The 19,972-nt window shown below is 46.2% G+C and overlaps 1 protein-coding gene across 1 annotated transcript in view; it reads right to left on the minus strand.

Moving 5' to 3' along the window:
• Nucleotides 1–19,972, minus strand: part of LOC126529262 (probable aconitate hydratase, mitochondrial) — a 45,693-nt gene that overhangs the window by 9,235 nt on the left and 16,486 nt on the right. Inside the window, exons 10-17 of the mRNA XM_050176871.3 lie at nucleotides 18,061–18,159; nucleotides 16,900–17,004; nucleotides 16,214–16,305; nucleotides 13,177–13,282; nucleotides 10,932–11,163; nucleotides 7,172–7,356; nucleotides 5,025–5,328; nucleotides 1,856–1,949 (exon numbers count right to left, since the gene is read on the minus strand). Of these exons, the coding sequence (XP_050032828.1) occupies nucleotides 1,856–1,949; nucleotides 5,025–5,328; nucleotides 7,172–7,356; nucleotides 10,932–11,163; nucleotides 13,177–13,282; nucleotides 16,214–16,305; nucleotides 16,900–17,004; nucleotides 18,061–18,159 (1,217 nt within the window). The remainder of the gene's footprint in view (nucleotides 1–1,855; nucleotides 1,950–5,024; nucleotides 5,329–7,171; nucleotides 7,357–10,931; nucleotides 11,164–13,176; nucleotides 13,283–16,213; nucleotides 16,306–16,899; nucleotides 17,005–18,060; nucleotides 18,160–19,972) is intronic.

Genomic DNA, 19,972 nt, shown 5'->3' on the forward strand with positions numbered 1-19,972 from the left:
CAGCGAGGCACGCTTCATTTTATTGGGGGGCGTGAATTCGTGGCAGCCACTGACACGCCATTCGGTGTAGAGCACCCAAATTCTATCTTTCACTGGCTTGTTCAAACAAACGTCAAGCAGCTGGAGCTGCTATGTCATACTGCCGGGTATCATGGCAAGGTCGCTGTTGCACGCAGCCAGCTTGTCCTTCATGCGCTAGTCAAGGTGGCACCTGAACGCGTCAAGCACAAGCATCCCACGCAGACCCAAACTGCCATCGGGTCTCTTCTGCCAAACGTTACCAATCCAGTCAACGACCAAGACCATGGTCATCCAACCTTTTTCATTTGTGTGCACAATCACGCCACTCGGAAACACGATTCCTTTTGGGAGCGTCATCTGTCTGAAGATAAGATACAGGGGCAGCTTGTGCCCATCCAGAGTGCAACAAAGCATTGTGGTGACTAGCTTTTTTTTTGTGGCCAGAAGACAAAATGCGCACTTCCTTCGCCCCCTTCTTTTTAACGGTTGTGGTGGCAGGCATGTCAAAGTACAGCGGCGTCTGATCGGTATTTCCAATCTGTTCAAAGTGGTAGCCATTTCCATGGCGCAACTTGAAAACGTACCACTGAAAACTGTGCAATTTCTCTTCATATTCTTCGGGCAATTTTTGGCATATCCCTGTCTGCCTTCAAAGAGAAAAGCTTTTTCTTTTCATAAAATTTGATAGCCAGCACCTGCTCGCTTTGAAATCACTCCGCATTAGTCCTTTCTGCAGGGCTAATTGCATCGCCCATACTTTGAGCAGATCAGTCATCACAGGCCACTGTGCCACTCGCTGATCTTGCACGTATTCTGCGAGCAGCTCTTCTATTTCAGAAAAGCGGCCCTGCTTTGGTCCACTGAAACCCTTCCTTGTTGCTTTGCTGGCAAAAATATTCTCCTTCTGTTTGTGCCAGTCCCGCACGCAAGTTTCGGGAACTCGAACGCCAGTGATGCGGCACAATTTTCGTCTGTCTCCGCACACATAGCTTTCCTTTTAAATGCGGCATCATGGTGGACTCGGCATGTCTTCGCAGTTGCCGCTTCCATGCTGAATGAATAAACGCAGAAAATGGGAAGACAGGCGGTAGACTAGGTTACATCAGCGCCTGGTTACACAAACAACCTGGAGGTATGCACATGGAGGTATGCACATGGAGGAAGCTACGGCAGCTAGGCTAGAAGCGCGCACGAGGCAGCCATTTTTCTAATGCCGATGGCGATATGGTAACGCAGATTTAGGGTCGTACTCGATTCTAACGCAGATGCAATTTTTGGACCCGTTTTATCGGGAGAAAAGGTGCGCATTGGATTCGAGTAAATGCGGCAATTAAATTAACAAGCATGGTGTCACGCACGCACGAGCCGACATGACCACATCTCACTCAATGACCACTGTCAAACTCGCTGTCAAACGCTGCAGTGAGGAAACACGGCAGCAGCAGCGAGCGAGTTGACCTTTGTGCAGCCGCTTGCATGAACGCGAGCTACGCCTTGGAAACACAGCGCAACGCAAACTCTGTACCCATCGCAGATGGCTTTCAAAATACAGCAGCCTGGCTGGGCACGCACAGTTGCTCCCCCTACTTACCCTCCCCCTAAAGCCTTGTGTGCTACGGAAGGCGGCATGCTTCCTCCCCGCTTTCGGCTGTTGCGTGCACGAGATTGAGCTGCGATCGCTGGCTCACCCTCGCAAGCTTTCACTCGCACATGCAGCACACATCGCACGCCAATGACCTTATCGCCCTTGGACTTCATGCGGAACCTCATAGCAATGGCAGAGACGTGCCTGGAGTGTTCGTATAATCGCTATCGCAATAAAGCTGTCCATTACCTTGTACTTGCGTGCTGTGTCGGGCACACCGCCCCACTCGCCAGTAAGCCGATGCTGGACCTTGTTGGCCTCGCCACTCTCCTCACTGATGGCCCTGCAATTCGGGAGAGAATGCGAACAAACAAATTGAGCACAACTGTCGGGAATACTGTTTAGTTGCCTACCTTACCTTACTTCACCTTGCCTTACCTTCCTATCCTACCTCGACCACCCACCTACCTACCTTTTCAATTTGGAAAGAATGTTTCACCAAGCATCATGAACGTATCGACACGGTGGTTAGTTCCAACAAGCTGCTACCAGATGGTAGCGCTTTTGCAAGCAGCCGCTTGTATTTGAATCATTTGACCATCTGCGCCCACGGAAGTTTCCATTTATTGTCTCGGCATCCCTTTGCAGCGGACGGTAAATTTTGTTATATGGAAATCGCCTACAAACACACTTCGTTATATTGAGGTTCTAAATACATGGTGTTCTATGGACAAGAGGCTATGAAAAGTTAAATACTTCAATATATCAATAACATTGCTATATTGAAGTTCATTATATTGAGGTTTAACTCTATTAGTTACTGTCCTGTCGACGATGGCATCATCATCACCATAATCTTCCGCTGGATTGCGACAGTGCAGCATAGCTCCAGCACGTTTCAACAGTATTTCAGCTGCACCGAGGTGCATTTTTTAATCTAAACCATGTTTTCAGGTGCATAACAGGGCACCTCTGCAAGCAGTGTGTGTGCGTGTGGATTTTGAATTAGTGGTGTGCGTTTTCATTTCAGATCGTGGTAAAGGGCTTCAGGGTGACAAATCTCAAACAGTAATGGACTGCACAGAAGACTACTAGCTTTGGGAGAGCACAAGTGAGGCAAGCTCTCCAAAGGACGAGGGCAGCAGAAGCGACACGGACAATTAATACAGTAATACCTCATCTGTACGTATTGAAAAAAAAAAGCAAAACATGAGGAAAAAGTGTACTAAGAAAACATATGAGCAATTGGAAGTCACTAAAGAAATTGACAGACTTGACTGTAGTTCGCACCTAAGTAATGTAAAGTGTTCTGCATATTGTTGCAGCACAAGATGCCAATGTGCGCTGAGCTGACTTGTGTGCGCTGACTTTGAGAGGACAGAGACAAGCGCTGTCGTGTTTATGGCTTCAGCAAGCTTACGTTTGAACTCGTCGAATTTGGCCTCGGTCAGCAGCATCTTCGAGCAGGGCACTTTGGTGGGAAGTTTTGACGTGCCCACTCAGCGCAAATCATTGTGGCACGAGACGTGGAGGCACATCCAGCTGGGTAGGGCCCAAGCGATCTGAGAAGAACCTTGTTTTCCCATAGCGTAGTATTTCAAGACTGCGATGGGAAGCCCACATGAAATCGGGCTGGTGGGCGACAGTGGAATATGATGCCTACAACGCTGCCAGAGCATACATTACACTCACTTTGCGCCGCCTACATTTGGGTTATCGCATATTAAAAGCATGCAGTATGCTTACAACACCGTGCGCTTCGAAACTGATAAGTAAAGATGCTTACTGCAATAGAATTAGCAGCAATAGCTGTGAAACGGTGTGCAACGACCCGGAAGTAGATCTGCTGGTAATGTAATAAGAAACTTAGTGCGCATGAGCGTTCTCACGAGAGATGGACAGGCGAGTACTGCGGGGAAGCTGCTGCAGTGGGCAGCTACTGTTATCAAACACACGCACCTCGCACATTTTCTTGTTTACACAGGGTCTAGCAGCTGGGAAACTTATACGATCGCAGTTTGACTGAATGCTGGTGCCGAAAGATTGTGCTTTCTGGGAACTTACCAACTGGTAAAACAATTCACCAACTATTACGATACTCCCTAATGAGAATTTTGAGTGCAGCTGTTAAGGTGTTTTCAATTCGCAATATATTGTGGCAAAGAATTTGATTCTGAATGACAGAGTCCTCTCGACGGCTTCGCGGAGCCTCTGTTCGGGCAGCTCGTTTAGCAGCAGCAGCAGACGAAGCATTTCCACTGGTTGCGTTGCTCATTGTTCAGAAAGAAAGCATGAACACAAGAATGTGTGGCTCGAGCAGACTGCATTTTCTAGCAGCGGCAGAGCAGGCGAAGTATCTCATGCGCAGTCGGTCTGAAGTCCGCGCCAGCACTCTGTTTCCATATGGTATCGGCTGATGCACTAGTCGCATGCCTGGTCACCGCCATAGAACAGGTCCCTGCCTTCTTCCTCACCCTTTTGAAATACTATCCTCCTTCACTTTCCTCCTCAAGCTTCCGCTGCCCTCTCCTTTTCCGTTTTCCTCCTCGCACTTTCTTTCATCTCCCGCTGCACTCCGCGTTCGCTGGGCTCGTTCGCTCGGTTACGCTGAGGCACGCTGACGCTCAACGCAGGAACGAGAGCCCAAGAACTGCCCTCTAAAATAAGCATAATGCTACAGGATAATTTTTTGTGTTCTCGTAGCGAACATGGCAAACTGCACACAACGGGATTGTATCAACAAGGTTCTGCTGTACACCCTGTACCTGCAATGCAAATACCTCTAGTAAAAGGCAAATGGAGGCCTCAGGCAAGCCCCGGCGGGCAGTGCAGAATCTCCAGGGCATGGAAGGTGCAGCGGGGGGGTCAAAACTGGAACCAGGGCAGTGTGTCGATTGGGGCCACCAAGGCCAGAGCATGCCGAGGGGCGTTCACATACAAGATCAGCTGTCCGCTACCCTGAACAGCTGATGTTATGCACCCCCGGCAGGTGGAGGCCTCAGCAAGTTCCCAACCCACGAACCAGTGGTCTTCCGGCTTTGATGTCCCAGTTTTCGATTTGGTGTCCTCGAGGCACCGCAAAAGTCTACTAAATAATGACACATTATTTACGTTTAGTACTCGTGCAAACGCAAATGGATGCGCACTTCCCAGCGAGCATAGTGAAGGAGCTACTAGGCATATTTGCACTATTGGTGCAGGGCATTCCTACAAGAAGCTCAATCCCCAAGGCACAGATGTCCCTAGATTTGTGGCATGGTGTGCTTCCCGTCCCTTCTGTGCGACAGGGTGACAGTGTTACACTCACCAGCTGGAACACAGAGCATCGGTAAACATGTGTCCCAAATTGTCTCACTCCATCATCGGACATTCGCCACCTGTTGCCGCTCTGCTCCTTAATGACAGCACGGGCACTCACCCGATGAACATGTTGTTGGAGATGTTGTCCAGGTGTCCGCGGTACTTGAGCCAGGGACCCGCCGCGCTGATGTGGTCGGTGGTGCACTTGCCCTTGACCTTGATGAGGACGACCATGTCCTCGAGGTCTTTGCCGTCCCACTTGGCAAACGGGGTGAGGAGCTGCAGCCGCTGGCTTTTGGGGTCGACGTCCACTCTGAGGGACGAGCCGTCGGGGGGTGGTGCCTGGTACGTGTCCTCACCGGGGTCGAAGCCCAGGCGCGGCAGCTCGTCGCCTTCGGGACTCTTGAGCTTGAACTTCTCGCCTACGCCGAGGATGTGATTGGAAGACATATGGAGACATGCAATTCCACAAAAGGATCAGGTCTGATTAGAAAGAACAGCCCTCATGTCTGCACTACCAAAGACTATCGCACCTTGAGTTACGACACCTACCCGGCCGCTGTAAACAGGCACTGCCTGTGTGACCCCCACTCAACGAAGACCCCACCTTTAACCTCCCCGAGAAAAATTGGTATAAATGAGGTACTTTAATTAGTTTCCATGTTGTGTGTCTTGGTACGTTTATGTATATGTTGTGTGCTTGTGGCATGCTCAGTGACTATCATTTCACTTTTTGTTGTTCCCATCTGGAATAGCCAGACAGGTATACCACAAGGAAAAGTTCTTTAGGATTCATTAAAGAGCTCTTTTCTCTCTCTCTCTCTCTCTCTATAAATAAACAAACAAAACGAGAAGTTTTGTGAAAGGAACTGTGGTTTGACCAGAGCGCTAAATGCATACTTTCCTACAAAAATTATTAAAGGGAACTCTGGCACTGCGATCGTTCAGGTACCACGAGAATCATGGATGGTATACAGTCAACTTCCGATTTTTCGGACTACCTAGGAGCCGCCAAAGCGTCCGAAAAAATGAATGCAGTCTTTGACTGACCTCAAGGCCTCAAATCAACACAGGCCTGTCCGAAATAGCTCAGAACGCCTGCCAGTACACATTATAGGCGTATCGGTGCTCGTACTGTGACTGGAGACCGCGGATGCATGCGTGTATAATTATATAATTAAGGAATACATACTGTGTTCCGCGACAATTGCCCCTTCCCGCTCTTGGTATGCTTCACCGCGTAACATTGCTGAACTGAGGCAAAGCTGACTTTCGGAAACATGCATTCTGCAACACGCCAAAATTTCCGAGCTTCGAAGCCATCGGAGAGTATTACAAAGGCGGAGTCAGCGCCACGGCTGACAAGGGCAAATTATTTCGATGAAAAACACGGCACCGAACAGCAAGAAGCTTGGTAGCGAACGCCGAAGCAGATAGGCCTAGCATTGCCGCGGTGGTGGCTGCCAGTGTATCTGCGTGCAAGAGTGCCTGTTCGACGCGGCGCAACATAATCAAAATGGCGGCAATGGTGGCTTCGATAACGCTGTTCCAGCCATACGGTCATGGCAAAAAGTCCAGAACGTCGGACAGCGAAGGGCTTTTGCATCTGAAATTTCAAGACATTCTTGTGCATTGACTCTAAGGATTACGTGGCGGTGCCGCGAAGGTGTCCGAATTATCAGGCATGTCCAAAACTTCGAGCATCTGAAAAATCGGTCAATGACTGTACGCGGATCTGATTAATCTTCATACTTGTGGCGGCTTCAGACGTTCTTGTGGTGTTATTTAATGTGCTGTGTATCATTATCAAGGCATCAATAGATAGCACTACACCCTCACTTGCAGCTGGCATATGACGTGAAGTCCTGCAGACCATCTTTTTTATGCAACGATAGCTGTCTGGTGGGCCTTATGAGACATTTTTTCCGAGGGAGTTGAACCGTCCCTGTCCTGCACCCTTTGTCATCTTTTACGTATTTCCTTCAAGTGCGGACAGTATAGCATCACAACAGCCAAATGTTTTGAAAGGCACAAGTACAGCCACCAATACAGAGCCAAGAGCCAATCTGCGAGTGCCAACAAATAAAACAGCCTCGTGTCAGCTGGCGTGATTACAAGTGGCTCCTTGCAGTATAAATTTTGATCTGTGTTCCCCACTGGCTATGTTGGAACAAACCATGCAAAAAAAAACAGAGCCTCCACATGGCAAAGAAGGGATTCACTTCTTGCACACATTAAAAGAAAAGACAAGAGAACTCTTCTTACCCTTGGAGCCTGTCAGCTCATCCGTGAGAGGGTTGAAGTCCAGCCTGCCAGCGATCGCCAGGGCTGTCACGAGCTCCGGGGAGGTCACAAACGCATGTGTGGCGGGGTTTCCGTCATTGCGGCTCGTGAAGTTGCGGTTGTACGATGTGACTATCGTGTTCTTGTCGCCCTTCTTGACGTCCTTCCTGAAAGACAATGTGGTGGGGCAGCACACCACTCAGAACGAACCCGTTACCTGGCTCTCATCTACACAGCCTGAAGGCAAGGTACATTCTGCAACAGCCAACGAGACTTCCTCTACAATGCATTCTGTCCAGCACAAGCTGTCTCCCGCAGAAGACCATGAAATTCGTCAGGAGCATGTTGTCTGCACAGCACATTTTCCTAACTAATGGCAGTGCCAATCATGGCTCAAATGAAGGCCATCTACACATGCTGGAGATTTTCTCTTGCATAAGATTTTCATCACGAGAGAGCCACGCCTGCATTTTACACATTTTACAAGACAAGCAACAAACTGTGCTCGTAAGCTCTGACTGCAAAAATACCTACGCTCCATTACATGTGCAGCCTGCCTCGTGGGAAAGCTAGCTTTACAATTGTGGAAAAAAAAAAAAGGTCAGCGGGTCAGTTCAGCAAGCTCACAGTGAGTAAAGCATAAAGCAACAATTTGTAACAAGAAAACTGTAGTGATCAAGGGATGACATTAAATGGTTTTGTCATTATACTTCATAGTTTATTAAGTCTATTAATTTATACAAATATTGCATTCATTTCTCAGTCATTATATCTAACACACCAAATAGGCCATCAAGAATTTCCTACAGGGCGACGAGTTTGTGCCTCTCTATGGTTGTCGGAGCTGGTCTGGCCCAACAGTAAAGATGATTGCAAGCCAGAGTTTGTACAGAACATTGAACGCAAAATCCAAGGACGATTCAAGGACTTTCAGGTTGCTGAAGGCCAAAGTTCAAGGAAGTTGAAACAAGCTTCAGTCACATCAATTAAATAATCCCTTAATCTCCTTCTTAGGTGCAATTATACACTCGAACCTTGTTATAACTAAGTTGGAGGAGGAGCCAAAGTTACTTTGTTATATCTGTAACTTTGTTACATCCATTATTGCCATATGGTGCAATATATGGCCAGTGGGGTGTACAATTGTAAACATGGAAATAAGAAGACAGCCTTGCAGCCCGCATAACCGCTACACAGCCACACATGCAATGAAATTTGAATAAAACAACAAAAGAATCTTCGCTGCGTGCAACACGCAACTTAGCACCTGACACGGCAGCCTTTAGAGAGCTGCCGCCTTCTGTTCCAATGTAATTGCCTTTCGCGCCTGCTCTCCCCTTGCCTTTTTGTGGTCAAGCAGCATGTGGCACACGAAATAGCACTCCACTGTGTGATTGAGGAGGCAAGCAAGTCCCCCAAAGTTGTGCCGGGGAGATCTCAGAAGCTATGCCCGGGTGCGCCGGTCTGCGCGGCGCGACACGCAGAAGTGAATAAACTAATCTTTCGAACCACCTCGTGAAGCCGCCCGCGCAAAAGAGGTCAGTGGAGAAGTGCAATAGTGAGCTGCAGCTTGTGTGCACGCCAGTGAGAAAGACCAGTGCTGCTCGACGACACAGGAGAACAGCCATGGCGAACGTTCTAGTATTTTTTGGTTTCAGAGATGAATTTAGTTCATTATATCCATTGGCAGAACAATTTCACTTCGTTAAAATTAGGTTTTAAATACATGAATTTCTGTGGGGATTTTAGGGGGAATTTCAATTAATACTTCATTATATACATCATTCTGTTATATACCGTTTCATTATATTGAGGTTTGAGTGTATACCTAAGCAGACACTGAATTGCACACATGCTTCAAGCTCTTCAGGTGGCTTTTCAAAGTCAACTTTCCCATTGTAGCAATGTGAATCACCTTGTGGCAACAGCATAGGCTTCGATCGATGAGGATTAGTAGTGTATGGCTTCACCCAGAAGTAGTCACATAAAAGCCATATGGCTGAAACTTACTTTCGTCCAGGCATGTTAAGAGCCCAAGCCTCAAAAATGGAGCCATAACAGCTGCAGTGTAAACCAACTAACAAAATAATAAAAAAAGCTGGTATGGTTTAGTCGCTTGATCTGGCTTCGTCTAACACCACGATAGCAATGGCGGTTTAAACAGCCTGTCGTGAGGGCCTGCAGATATGCCAGACTACAATCACTTAGAGAAACTCTCAAATGGGGATTATATAGGATTGTTTGCCGATAGACAATGTTCACGGCATAACGCCGATTCAGAGTTTGCTACTTTGAATGTTCAGAAGTCGCTCCCAAGCACAGTTTTCAAGGAAATTACAGAGCCCTTGAATCTCTCTTCTTATTTTTTTTTTTCAATTTAAAGGGTTTTCAAGGATTTCAAGGAAGTGTACGTACCTTATTGCAACAATCTAAAGGAGCCTACACTCACATTGCAGGCCAATGCCAACAATGCCAAAGAGCTTTGTGCACACTGGTTGTGAGCCTGTTGACCTGGGAGCATCTACACTGCATGGCACAGTCAACAAGTAATTATTCAGACACCGATGATTCGGAAAGCCTCACAGCACCGCCACTAGTCCCATAGACTTAATGTATAAGGACGACTGAAATTTCAGACATCTTACAGCATGTCGTACGATAATTCATACTCTGACTGCATGACCGTGAGCTAACATGGCCACTGAGTCAGGCAGAAATATCTATACTTTAATTTTGAGGTGTCGCTGGCATGATCATCAGCCATGCCGCCGGCGCTCTGCGAAACCAAAACTAGCGAAGCTTAGTCGATTTAGTAGTCACCAATGAGGATTCAGTACATGCACTGACTGTAGTTTCTGCAGTGACAAAATGACAATGGTTGAGATATGATCCGTGATGTTGTAGTGATGCCTCCCACTCGATTCTATGCCACTGTTATCATTCACTGTTCATGGCCGGCGGTTTTCGTTGACAACGCATGTGGAGCATCGCTCTGACCACTGGCCAAGCACAATAAATGTGAGAAGAAATAGCATAAAAGACACCGCTAGAAAATCATGGTCACGGAATGTCTAAGCCAGGGGCAAGGTATGTGCACGCAGCAACATGCGCTGACAAACTTGGGCCATATCCATGAATAATTACTTTCGAAAGATAGTTTCATTCTCGCGATATTTCACATATTTCACGCGACTAGCACTGGCAGCGTTTCCACATGGTGATAAGATAGCATGCTTGGCACTGGCCAAGAACACCATTGCTTGCAGACGCTGATGGACCTTGCACTAGAGTCACACAAAATTGAAGGTACCTCTGTCAGTGACGATCCGAGAATACAGCACACCTTCTTTGGCCACTTGTGGAATAAGGCCACTAATTTTTGGAAGAATCCATCATTTCGGACTTCTGTTCATTCAGGTGTTTTCACTGTCCCTGTCGAGACCGATTTATCCATCGGCAACTGTAATTTATTTGCCCATGGTGTGCACGTCAACACAACAGAACCTTAATGACTAAGAGAGAGTCAAAAATTACATATTGTCCAGAGAAAAAGGCCAGTCATATAAAATCCTGACAGAAAATTTTCAGTGGCGGTACTGTGTTCTCCAACATGAGTGAATGGCCCAGGGTATTGCATTAGCAGATACTGTATCACAGGTACTGCCTGCCGCCCAATCTCTGCATCTGCATGCTACAGCAACCAGGTTCTCAAACTCCTTCAATCGTGCCGCTGAATGCATACCTGTCCCACTGACCAATGCAGGGTCCGCAGGCATTGGCCAGCACCATGCCGCCGAACTCGTCGAAGATCTTGGACTGGCCGTCACGCTCGATGGTTGCCCGAATCTGCTCAGAGCCCGGAGTGACCGTGAACGCACACTTAGCCTTGATGCCATGGTCGAGAGCCTGCTTTGCCAGGAAGGCAGCACGGCTCATGTCCTCATAGCTGCTGTTGGTGCAGCTGCCAATCAGGCCTGCACAGGAGGAGGGAATGACGTGCGAAGCATTAGCTATTTCAGATCTGCAGTGATTGCAGCCATGTCAGACATTTCTTTAAAGCGAAGCTTTTCGCCTCCTCCTTAGGGTTTGGCATTCATCATCATTTCCTCAGTGGATATATTTGCGGATCTACTGTGACAAGGGAGTTCCGGCGTAAGCGGACCGAGAGCTCCAAGTGAGGTGAGGCAAGCCAAGGTAAGGATCTCGGAGGCCACACATGTGGTTGAGTGTAGTTGCCAGGGGAACAACCAGATGGCACAAGTGCAATGGCGACAGAGGAAGGAAGACGTAGGTCGTGCGTACAGTGTGCTGTGTGTGGTGTGTGCAGATGAACCGCATGTGGACAGCATGGGGGAAGGGTCGCTGAGTGCAGTAATAAGGAGCATGTTTGCGACAAATGTGTCGGCCTGTCATCATTCGCAACAATATATAAACAACTTGAGTCACTCGGTATGTGCTTCTGAGTATATGCACACACTTGGCCAATCAACCAGAATGGATGTGCCACTGCGAAACAATGGGTACGAAGCCCTTGAATGTACCACATTTACTCAAACATAATGTGAGCGCAATTATAACGCAATGGCCGACTTTCTAGTCACATGAAAAAAAAAATTCGACTGTAATGCGAGATGAACAGGAAAAGAAAGGTCACCTTTATTCAAGAAATCACAATTAAGAAACAAGTGCTTTTAACTCATCGTCATTGTCTGTGAAGGAGACAGCCTTCCTTAGGATGGCATTCTCAGGCGATCACTATCGGCGATAGTTTCACCTCCATGACGAAATTTCGCACGACTCAGCACTGAAAGCGTCCCCGACAAGTGTTCCTGGCACTGTGCCAAGCTCGCTATCAATGCAAAGAGCGCTGTCAGCCATATACTTCAAGGGGTTTGGTGCCAGGACAAACCAAGTCTCGTGAAAGTGAACCTATCTCCGAAAGTGATCTCCCAAGAATCAAGTCACTTTTTGTTCCATACAACTCATTTGAGATTAAGCACTTGTTAAATGACCGAACAACCATTGTATTTGAAGGCAGGGGGCAGTACCAGGCCCCTACGAGACCCACAGATTGAGCCCTTTCAACCAGCCTCACAAGTAAAGAGGGCTTTCGCTGGTCCGGTCATCCGCAAATCGTTGACTAGTGGACATCGAGCCACCAAGCCACGGAGCAGTTTCCCAGCTCCTTGGCCATCAAAATTGCTTGTCTCTTGAAACGGGAATCATACTGAACGTGTTGCGTGCCATCATGTCGCGAATGAACGAAGTTGAAGAGTGAAAGGCCACAGGGTACCGCAACATCATAATCATAACACCAGTCACAAGTATAGCAAAAATGATGTCAATTCGAACAAAAAAGCAGTTTTTACTTCAGTCGACATGCATAGGGATTGAATCCAGATGTAAAGGTACAGGTTGCCAACATAGCACGAAAAACCACGGGATACAGAATAATTGTTTTCAAACGGTCTATTTTGCTGTTAATCAAATGTACTGCAAGGGTTGAGTTCAAGCAACAAAAATCACACACACAACAAAAGTTTACATTACAATCGAGTAAATACGGTATTTAGGTATGTGTTATACTTATCTGTGTATACAGATCTCATCAACCTTGTCGATCATCATACATCGCCTTTGCCCTCATATCGCAGACAGTTAAGAGCTACACGCGACGAGGATGGGCTCGTGTCATCCACTACTGCTGCTACCTCGCTAACTTAAACGAGCGCTGAATGGCTACCGTGAGGTAAAGCTTCATTAGTTGGCAGAGTTAGTTGGCAGCCAGAACTAGTCCTATTGTAGTTGTCTTGTCCTTGTCCCATCACGTTGCTTCAGTACACCCTGAAGATGAACCTACTCACCGAAATTAAATCATTGCTAGCTTTTGCAGTCATTCGTACACACTTGCATAGGATACGCGTGTGTATCCGTACATGCGTGAATCTGTGAATCTAGCTAAACATGCATCAGTATGCGACACTCACCGACACGGATGTCGATGGGCCATCCAGCAGCCTTGGCGTTCTTGCCCAGCTGGGAGATGGGGTGAGCCAGGTCGGGTGTGAACGGACCATTCACGTGCGGTTCCAGCTGCAGTAGAAGCGTAATGTACACACCACTGCGTTCCTTGTTCACATGATTGCCTTTTATTTTTTCTGCACTGATGCTGCTGCTTTGTTCAATTCGGCAATTTTTTTTTTTGCCAACACCTTCTAGTATTCATTAAGAATTACATAGTTGTAATAATGTTCCTTGTTTGTATTACCTTTGTTCCTGGATTTGTTAGTCGTTCCGTTATATCACTTCCTTCTACTCTTATTGCATCCACTAATCCCCTTCCTTAATGTACGCTAAATAAATAAACAACGCCATTCACTTTGATTTCGTGAAATTTGACAACATGCACAGTGACCTGCAACAAAGCTGCTAAACTGAAGTGACATCAAAGAGAAAAATAAGCTCAGCTGTATTACCGTATTTACATGAACCTAACACTCACCTTTTCCACCCTCTCCAAGAAATGGGTCCGAAAATTTCCGGAGCGTTACAATCGAACATGAAACCGAAACAGCACTTGTAGCATTGGCAATAGCCTACTGTCACACGCAGCGTCATCGCCATCACCAGATGGTAGCAGAGCAAGTTTTCTTCAAATATGCTGTGGGTTCATTTTGTGCTCGACTACGGTCACTTTCGGGGATACCACTTTCATTTTCGCAAGATTTCACGCAACACAGCATTGCATGCGTCGGCGTATACGGCCACCAGCGTTTCTGGCGCTGTGCAAACCTCGCTATCTGCGCAGAGCTCCAGGAACGCCCCTCTGCTGCATATTTCAACAAGCGCGATGCAGAGTCGCTTGAAATCTTGTAAAAGTGATAGGAGTGTCTCCAAAAGTGATTGCTTGAGAGTACCGTCTTGTGTGCTTGGTATCTGCGGCCAATGAAGTGTAAATGCTGTCGACGACACGGTGCTTTCATTATGAAAGCTTATTAAAAATGTTTCCCCTTCTGTGAAGGTTCATTTTGCATGCCCAGTTTTTTCTGATTGCGAAATTGGGAATATGCCATATCTTTCTTTCATGAATTGGGTGCATGTCACATTCAGGAGCACATTTATTTCCTAACTTTAAACCAACCAAAATGTGGTGCACGTTGCATACAGGGACACAATAGAATCGTGTAAATACAGTGGCAGATTAGAACTGCCCTCTCGAAACACAATAAACAAGCCATCTTTACTGCAGGAAAAGACTTGGTTAACCAAAAAAAGCACAAAAATGAAATACCGTTTGGTGGCACCCCCTTGAATTTCCGGCACGAGCTTGCTGAGAGGTAGCGAATTTCGATGACATCTGCTCGGGCCTAGTTAATTATTTATTGGTAACAATGGACATTGTACAAATTCTAAAGGTGCCAAAGATTAAACTTTTCAAGTCTTGAGAACTTTTCCCCAGCCACAGTGACTTTACCAAGAGCAAATACATTGAAATTTGAGACATCACAGTGGCATATAGGCACTGGGATTTCTGTGCAAAATTTAAGATTTACAAGTTTGACCTTCACTTTCTATTCCAATAACAAAGGTGTTATCATGAAATTAACAAAAATAGAGATTTAACAGAATACTCTGTCTGAACTGATGTGGTGTTTCCCTTTAGGGCCCCTTTAAAACATTAATTGCCAACATTTCTAACTACCACAGCTAACACTTCTAACAGTGCTCAACAGATCTGGTTAAAAGCCATTTCAACAGTCTTGACTGCAGAACTTTGGGGGCTATTGCTGTTGGTACTGTACGATGGTCACGAGTGTTACAACACATAAGAGTAGGACGACAGCTAAATGGGGCTGCAATAACTGCATTGTAAGATGCCACATTTACCTGATCCTAGCATGCACAACTTTCTTTTTTGGAAAAAAAAGAAAAAGAAAGAAAGAAAAAAAAACCCACGTGTTCAATGGGACACAAAATTCAAACGGCATTCACATCGCTCACAACGTGCGGCAACAGCCAATTATCAGAGCCAGCATAATCACCGTTGTCATCACAAAATGGCAACACAGAACAAGCTTTCATTTTTGCACAGTGCACAAACTAACAAGCTCTTTCGTGTAGGTTGCCAACGACATGTTGGTTTCATTGCAAAAGCTTGTTACATTATATCACACTGTAAGCAAGTGGCAATCGAGCTGTGTCGCATCAAACAGCAGAACAAGATTCTGCTGTGAACAACACAGCAGGGGGACACAGGACAAAGAAAAGAGACATAGGACAGCGCTCTGTCCTGCATCACGCTGTTCAAAATTTCGCTGTTTGACAACACATACCAACCAGCCCAAATGAAACATGCTGTGTTACGCATATTTTCTGTTCCAGACACTCGTGAGTACATAAATGCATCACTGAATCACGACGAAATGCAGAATGTCAACTACAACTGACCACGTGAAGGATGACGTGTTGCGATACGTGAACAGCAATAAAGAGCTGTCCAACAGTGACGATGACGAACATTACGAGGGAACGAACTTGCATTCTGTGAAGGTAAATTCTGCACATCTTTCCTTGAACGCAAAAAATTAGAGGCATGCAACTTCTTTTTTTCGTTACAAAATTATGTCTGGACATGATTTACGTGCACATTGTTTTCTCACTTCGAACCCACAAAAGCTCAGTGCATGTTAAAATTGAGGGTGCATCAGAATCAAGTAAATATAATACTCGCTAATTATGACAGCAAGCACTACTTACCTATTACAGGTGTTCATATACAATATTCATACATTCATATACTGTATATTTTTTTTTCTGGATTATTCTCTGTAACCCAATCGTTACATTTTCAACTTTTTGCTTGTATTGTCTTATACTTCTAACTTTACGAAAATTTTGTGTATTTGCTCCCAACTAATGCAATGTCCCACTGGAACCTTTAAGGGCAAAATAGATGAAGGTGAAGCATGTCCTTGCGTAAGCACTAAGCATGCATAGAGGCACAAGGTTCGTCACAAGGCTGACCTCGTTCAGGTTGATCTCAACGACCTGGTCGTACTTGCAGTTCTTGTCGGGAGTCAGCAGCTCCTTGTGGGCCTCCGCGGCAGCGCCAATCTCTGCAATCCCAAATACAAAGAGACAGTGAATGAAAAGCTACGACTGGTAAAGCATGAACAAGCAGCTCGAGAAGGTGTCACACGAGATGAGACAAACTGTAACACTTCCTGTGTCGCATCCTCTTTCAGCATTTCATAGTCATTACGAATTATCCCAATCCTACTGCGACTGATGAGGTCTTTCTTGAGTTGCCATCACGCAATGCAACCTAATGCCACCTATCAACTGACTGACTAACATCATTACATTGATGTACAATCTTTGAATTATTAGTTTGACAATGCCGCACGCTGAAACGCCAAACCCCATGTTGTAGGGGCCACCCCATGTTGTAGGGGCCGAAGTTTCAATCCAAATGTGGTGCTTGTAGAAGATGTGACGATTTTTCAATCGTTTGTTTATTGCAATGCCCACTGTTACCATAAAATGGACATGACAGTTTCCTGCTATGCCACCAGCCTATGTCATTTCTTGGCGATAAGTGCTCCAGGGAGAAGATGATTTCAATCATTTCCACAAATAAAGACACAACTTGCAGAGCAAGTCAACAAGAAGAAACAAGCTACGCTCACAGTCAGAAGAAAGTCACCTACCTTTCCGGTTGGTTGCTGCCAGGTAATCCCGCATTCGGCTGTTGTACGGGAACACTGATGTTGTGGCGCCAATCTCGGCACCCATGTTGCAAATTGTGCCCATTCCTGCAACATAAATAAATAATAAATTATCGATGATCCCATAATCAGTAGAGGCTAGCAAAATGCTCTCACCATCAACATACCGATTAACCGGAATATAGGTTGAACTGGAATATCGGTCAATGTTTCCACATAGGTTTCGAGTTTGCATGTTTGCAATGGCAACCACAAAATAGCAATGCATCCACAACTTTCTTTTTGCTGTCCTAAGGTTGCCAGATGACATCTTAAATTATGCCAGAGATTACAAGTTGAGGAACAGACTCTCTCACTAATTTCTTATTTTTTTTCGAAAAAATAACATTATGTATATTCCAGTTTGTACAGTACCGTACAGCCGAACCTCATTTATAATCAAGCTGCAACTGACATAAAAAATACTTTCGTTATATCTGACATTTGTTATCATATATTCGCTACATGCTAAAGTCGACAAGAAACATTTTGCAATTAGTTCATTATATTCGATAACTTGCTATATCCAAGTTCTTTATACTGGAAGTTTCACTGTATTATAATTAAAACTGCATGGTTGCCATCCATGATCGTGTCGACAGCAACCACGGCGTTGTGTGCAGCAGAATCACGCAGCGGCTGCGGCAAACAGCAGTTTCATTTTGACTCAGTGCAATGCGTGCGCAGTGTCAAACCACCCAGCGGAAGGTGTCGATGACGAAGAGCGATTCTACCCCAGCCCACCTGCTGGCATTAAACCCACCGGCTACATAACGATGCTGTTGTCAACCAACTGGCTCAATGGCGAAAAAATAACCAGGATGTGCACGCGACGGTGAAAAGCACATCTCGGATGGCACCACAAATCGCAGCTGCACTGTGAAAAAGGCCTTGAGGTCTTCGCAGCTGCAAACAGTAATCAGGCATGAGATGACGAGAATGACGAGACTACAGCCTGACCACTCTTGCATCTTTTGTGCGTGGGTCCCTCAGATGCCAAACGAAAGTCACTGCAAGAATGGTCTAGTGGACTTTCTAGCCCACTCTCTTTATATACTGCTTCTTGCTAGATCATTACAAGAGCTTTCGCTCACCCGACCTCACCTGTGCATGAGATGGACTCGACGCCGGGGCCAAAATACTCGACAATGGCTCCAGTTCCACCTTTCACGGTCAGGATGCCGGCCACCTTGAGGATGACATCTTCACAAGCCAGCGGCAAAGGAACAACAAGTCATTCAGGATTATAAGTGACAAAACCTTACCGCTGCACCTGACTACAGTGCCGCAGCAAATTTGCTAACGCTCTTTAGTGCCTCTTTGATTCGAATGCCGTGTGATGAAGTTCCTTAATGGCACGTTTCACATGATACTTCAAAAATTCCGTGAGGGGTAGCTCACATTTAATTAACACACAAGCAACATGACCAATGCCAGCAAGAAACTTAGTTAATGGTACCCACATGAGGCAATATGAGAGAACCCAAAGTTTTGTTTCTTATGCAATGATTATAGTTGTGGTCTATGGATTTGAATATGATCTGTTAGTATGTGCCAAGTACATTTCCCATTGGAACATTTAAGTCTCACTGCACACTTTTCAATTTTATTCAGGGCATGAGTGGTTAACCACTGCAGCCCTGTTAAAGCAAATGAGTTGTCCCCTTTCATAGTGCTCGAAAACACACATCAATACCATTACAATATAAAGTGAAACATAGGTGCCTTTTGTAATCGGTTTCTATTTGCGATTAGAACAGTGTTACGTTAATGCGGATTACAATGCGAAACTTTACGGCAGGGGGGGTATCGTAAGACCAATGTGCGCGATAGACGAAAAGACAGCGCATCACATGACTATTACCGCTACATGCGTAACCAGTCCTAATGGTAAAAGCAGGCTCCATCCATGCCGTTTTATTGTCAAGTTCAGCATGGCTCACCTCCAGTCAAAGATCTTGAAATCTGGAGGGGTCACGGAAAATTCTCGCGACGACCCTCCTCTGCCCCGTTTATCCACAGTCCACGAAACTGCACACAACTGGTCATCGCACTTTCACGCCGGCCAGGTACATCCAAAGCTAGTCTTGTGACAGGTTGCTCGCAGCAACACAAAGAGACCGATGTGCCTCTACAAACAGCGTCGGGAATGAGAGGCCACCACACGGTGTGTCGCAAAGATGGCGGTCATGAACAGCTTTGTTGCCATATCATGCAGTCGCTTTCGTCTGCAAGGCGGTTTGTCCACTTTCCGAGTGTCACACAGCCGCTGCGAATAGATGTGCGTCCATTCGATACCAAACCATAACTTTAGTCGCCAACGCCAAATGAAGCAGCACCAATTAGGCCAATGTGGTCGAGGCAATGTGGCTGAGATGAAAAATTCACCGCTGGCCGCAAGCCGTTGCAGAATGCTTGTCGCTAATAGTATCTTCGTACGGGTGGCTTATCAGTGATCGACGACTGCTGAAGCGATGTGAAGTTCGTCGCTGCGTACCCAACACAATCAGCGCCTGTCGGCGGCTAATCGCCCCCTTTGCCCATGCTTTCTCACTTGTCGAAATATGCGCTGCTTTTGTTGCCATTCCCTCTGTTCACGTCACATTATTGCTTCAATCAGTCCTGACAGCAAGGATGAATGTTGTACCAAGGCGATTCCTGCAGATGTGGCGCCACTCTGCGAACGGCGGCGTTCGGGCACAGTGTGTTCGGTCCCTGCATCGAGTCGACGTCAGAGAGTGCTTGCAGTGACAAAGTCGGCCACAGCATCAGTTGGGGCTGCTCATCCGCAGTGCTCCTTTTGAGTGGCAAACGAAGTGAAATGCTCGCTTGGGTGGCACTGAGCACAAGGGGCTCCACGACGCACACGACTTGTTGCACTGCGCGGGTCTCTAAACCGAATATATTGAATATTCAAAAAATCAAATAGTAGATATTCGATTTGCCAATTGAATTATTTTAACGTTCGCTATTTGATTAAATTTGGCAATATTTGCATATTCACACACCCTTAGTT

Source organism: Dermacentor andersoni, chromosome 8, assembly GCF_023375885.2.
Source record: "Dermacentor andersoni chromosome 8, qqDerAnde1_hic_scaffold, whole genome shotgun sequence".
NCBI classification, from domain to species: domain Eukaryota; kingdom Metazoa; phylum Arthropoda; class Arachnida; order Ixodida; family Ixodidae; genus Dermacentor; species Dermacentor andersoni.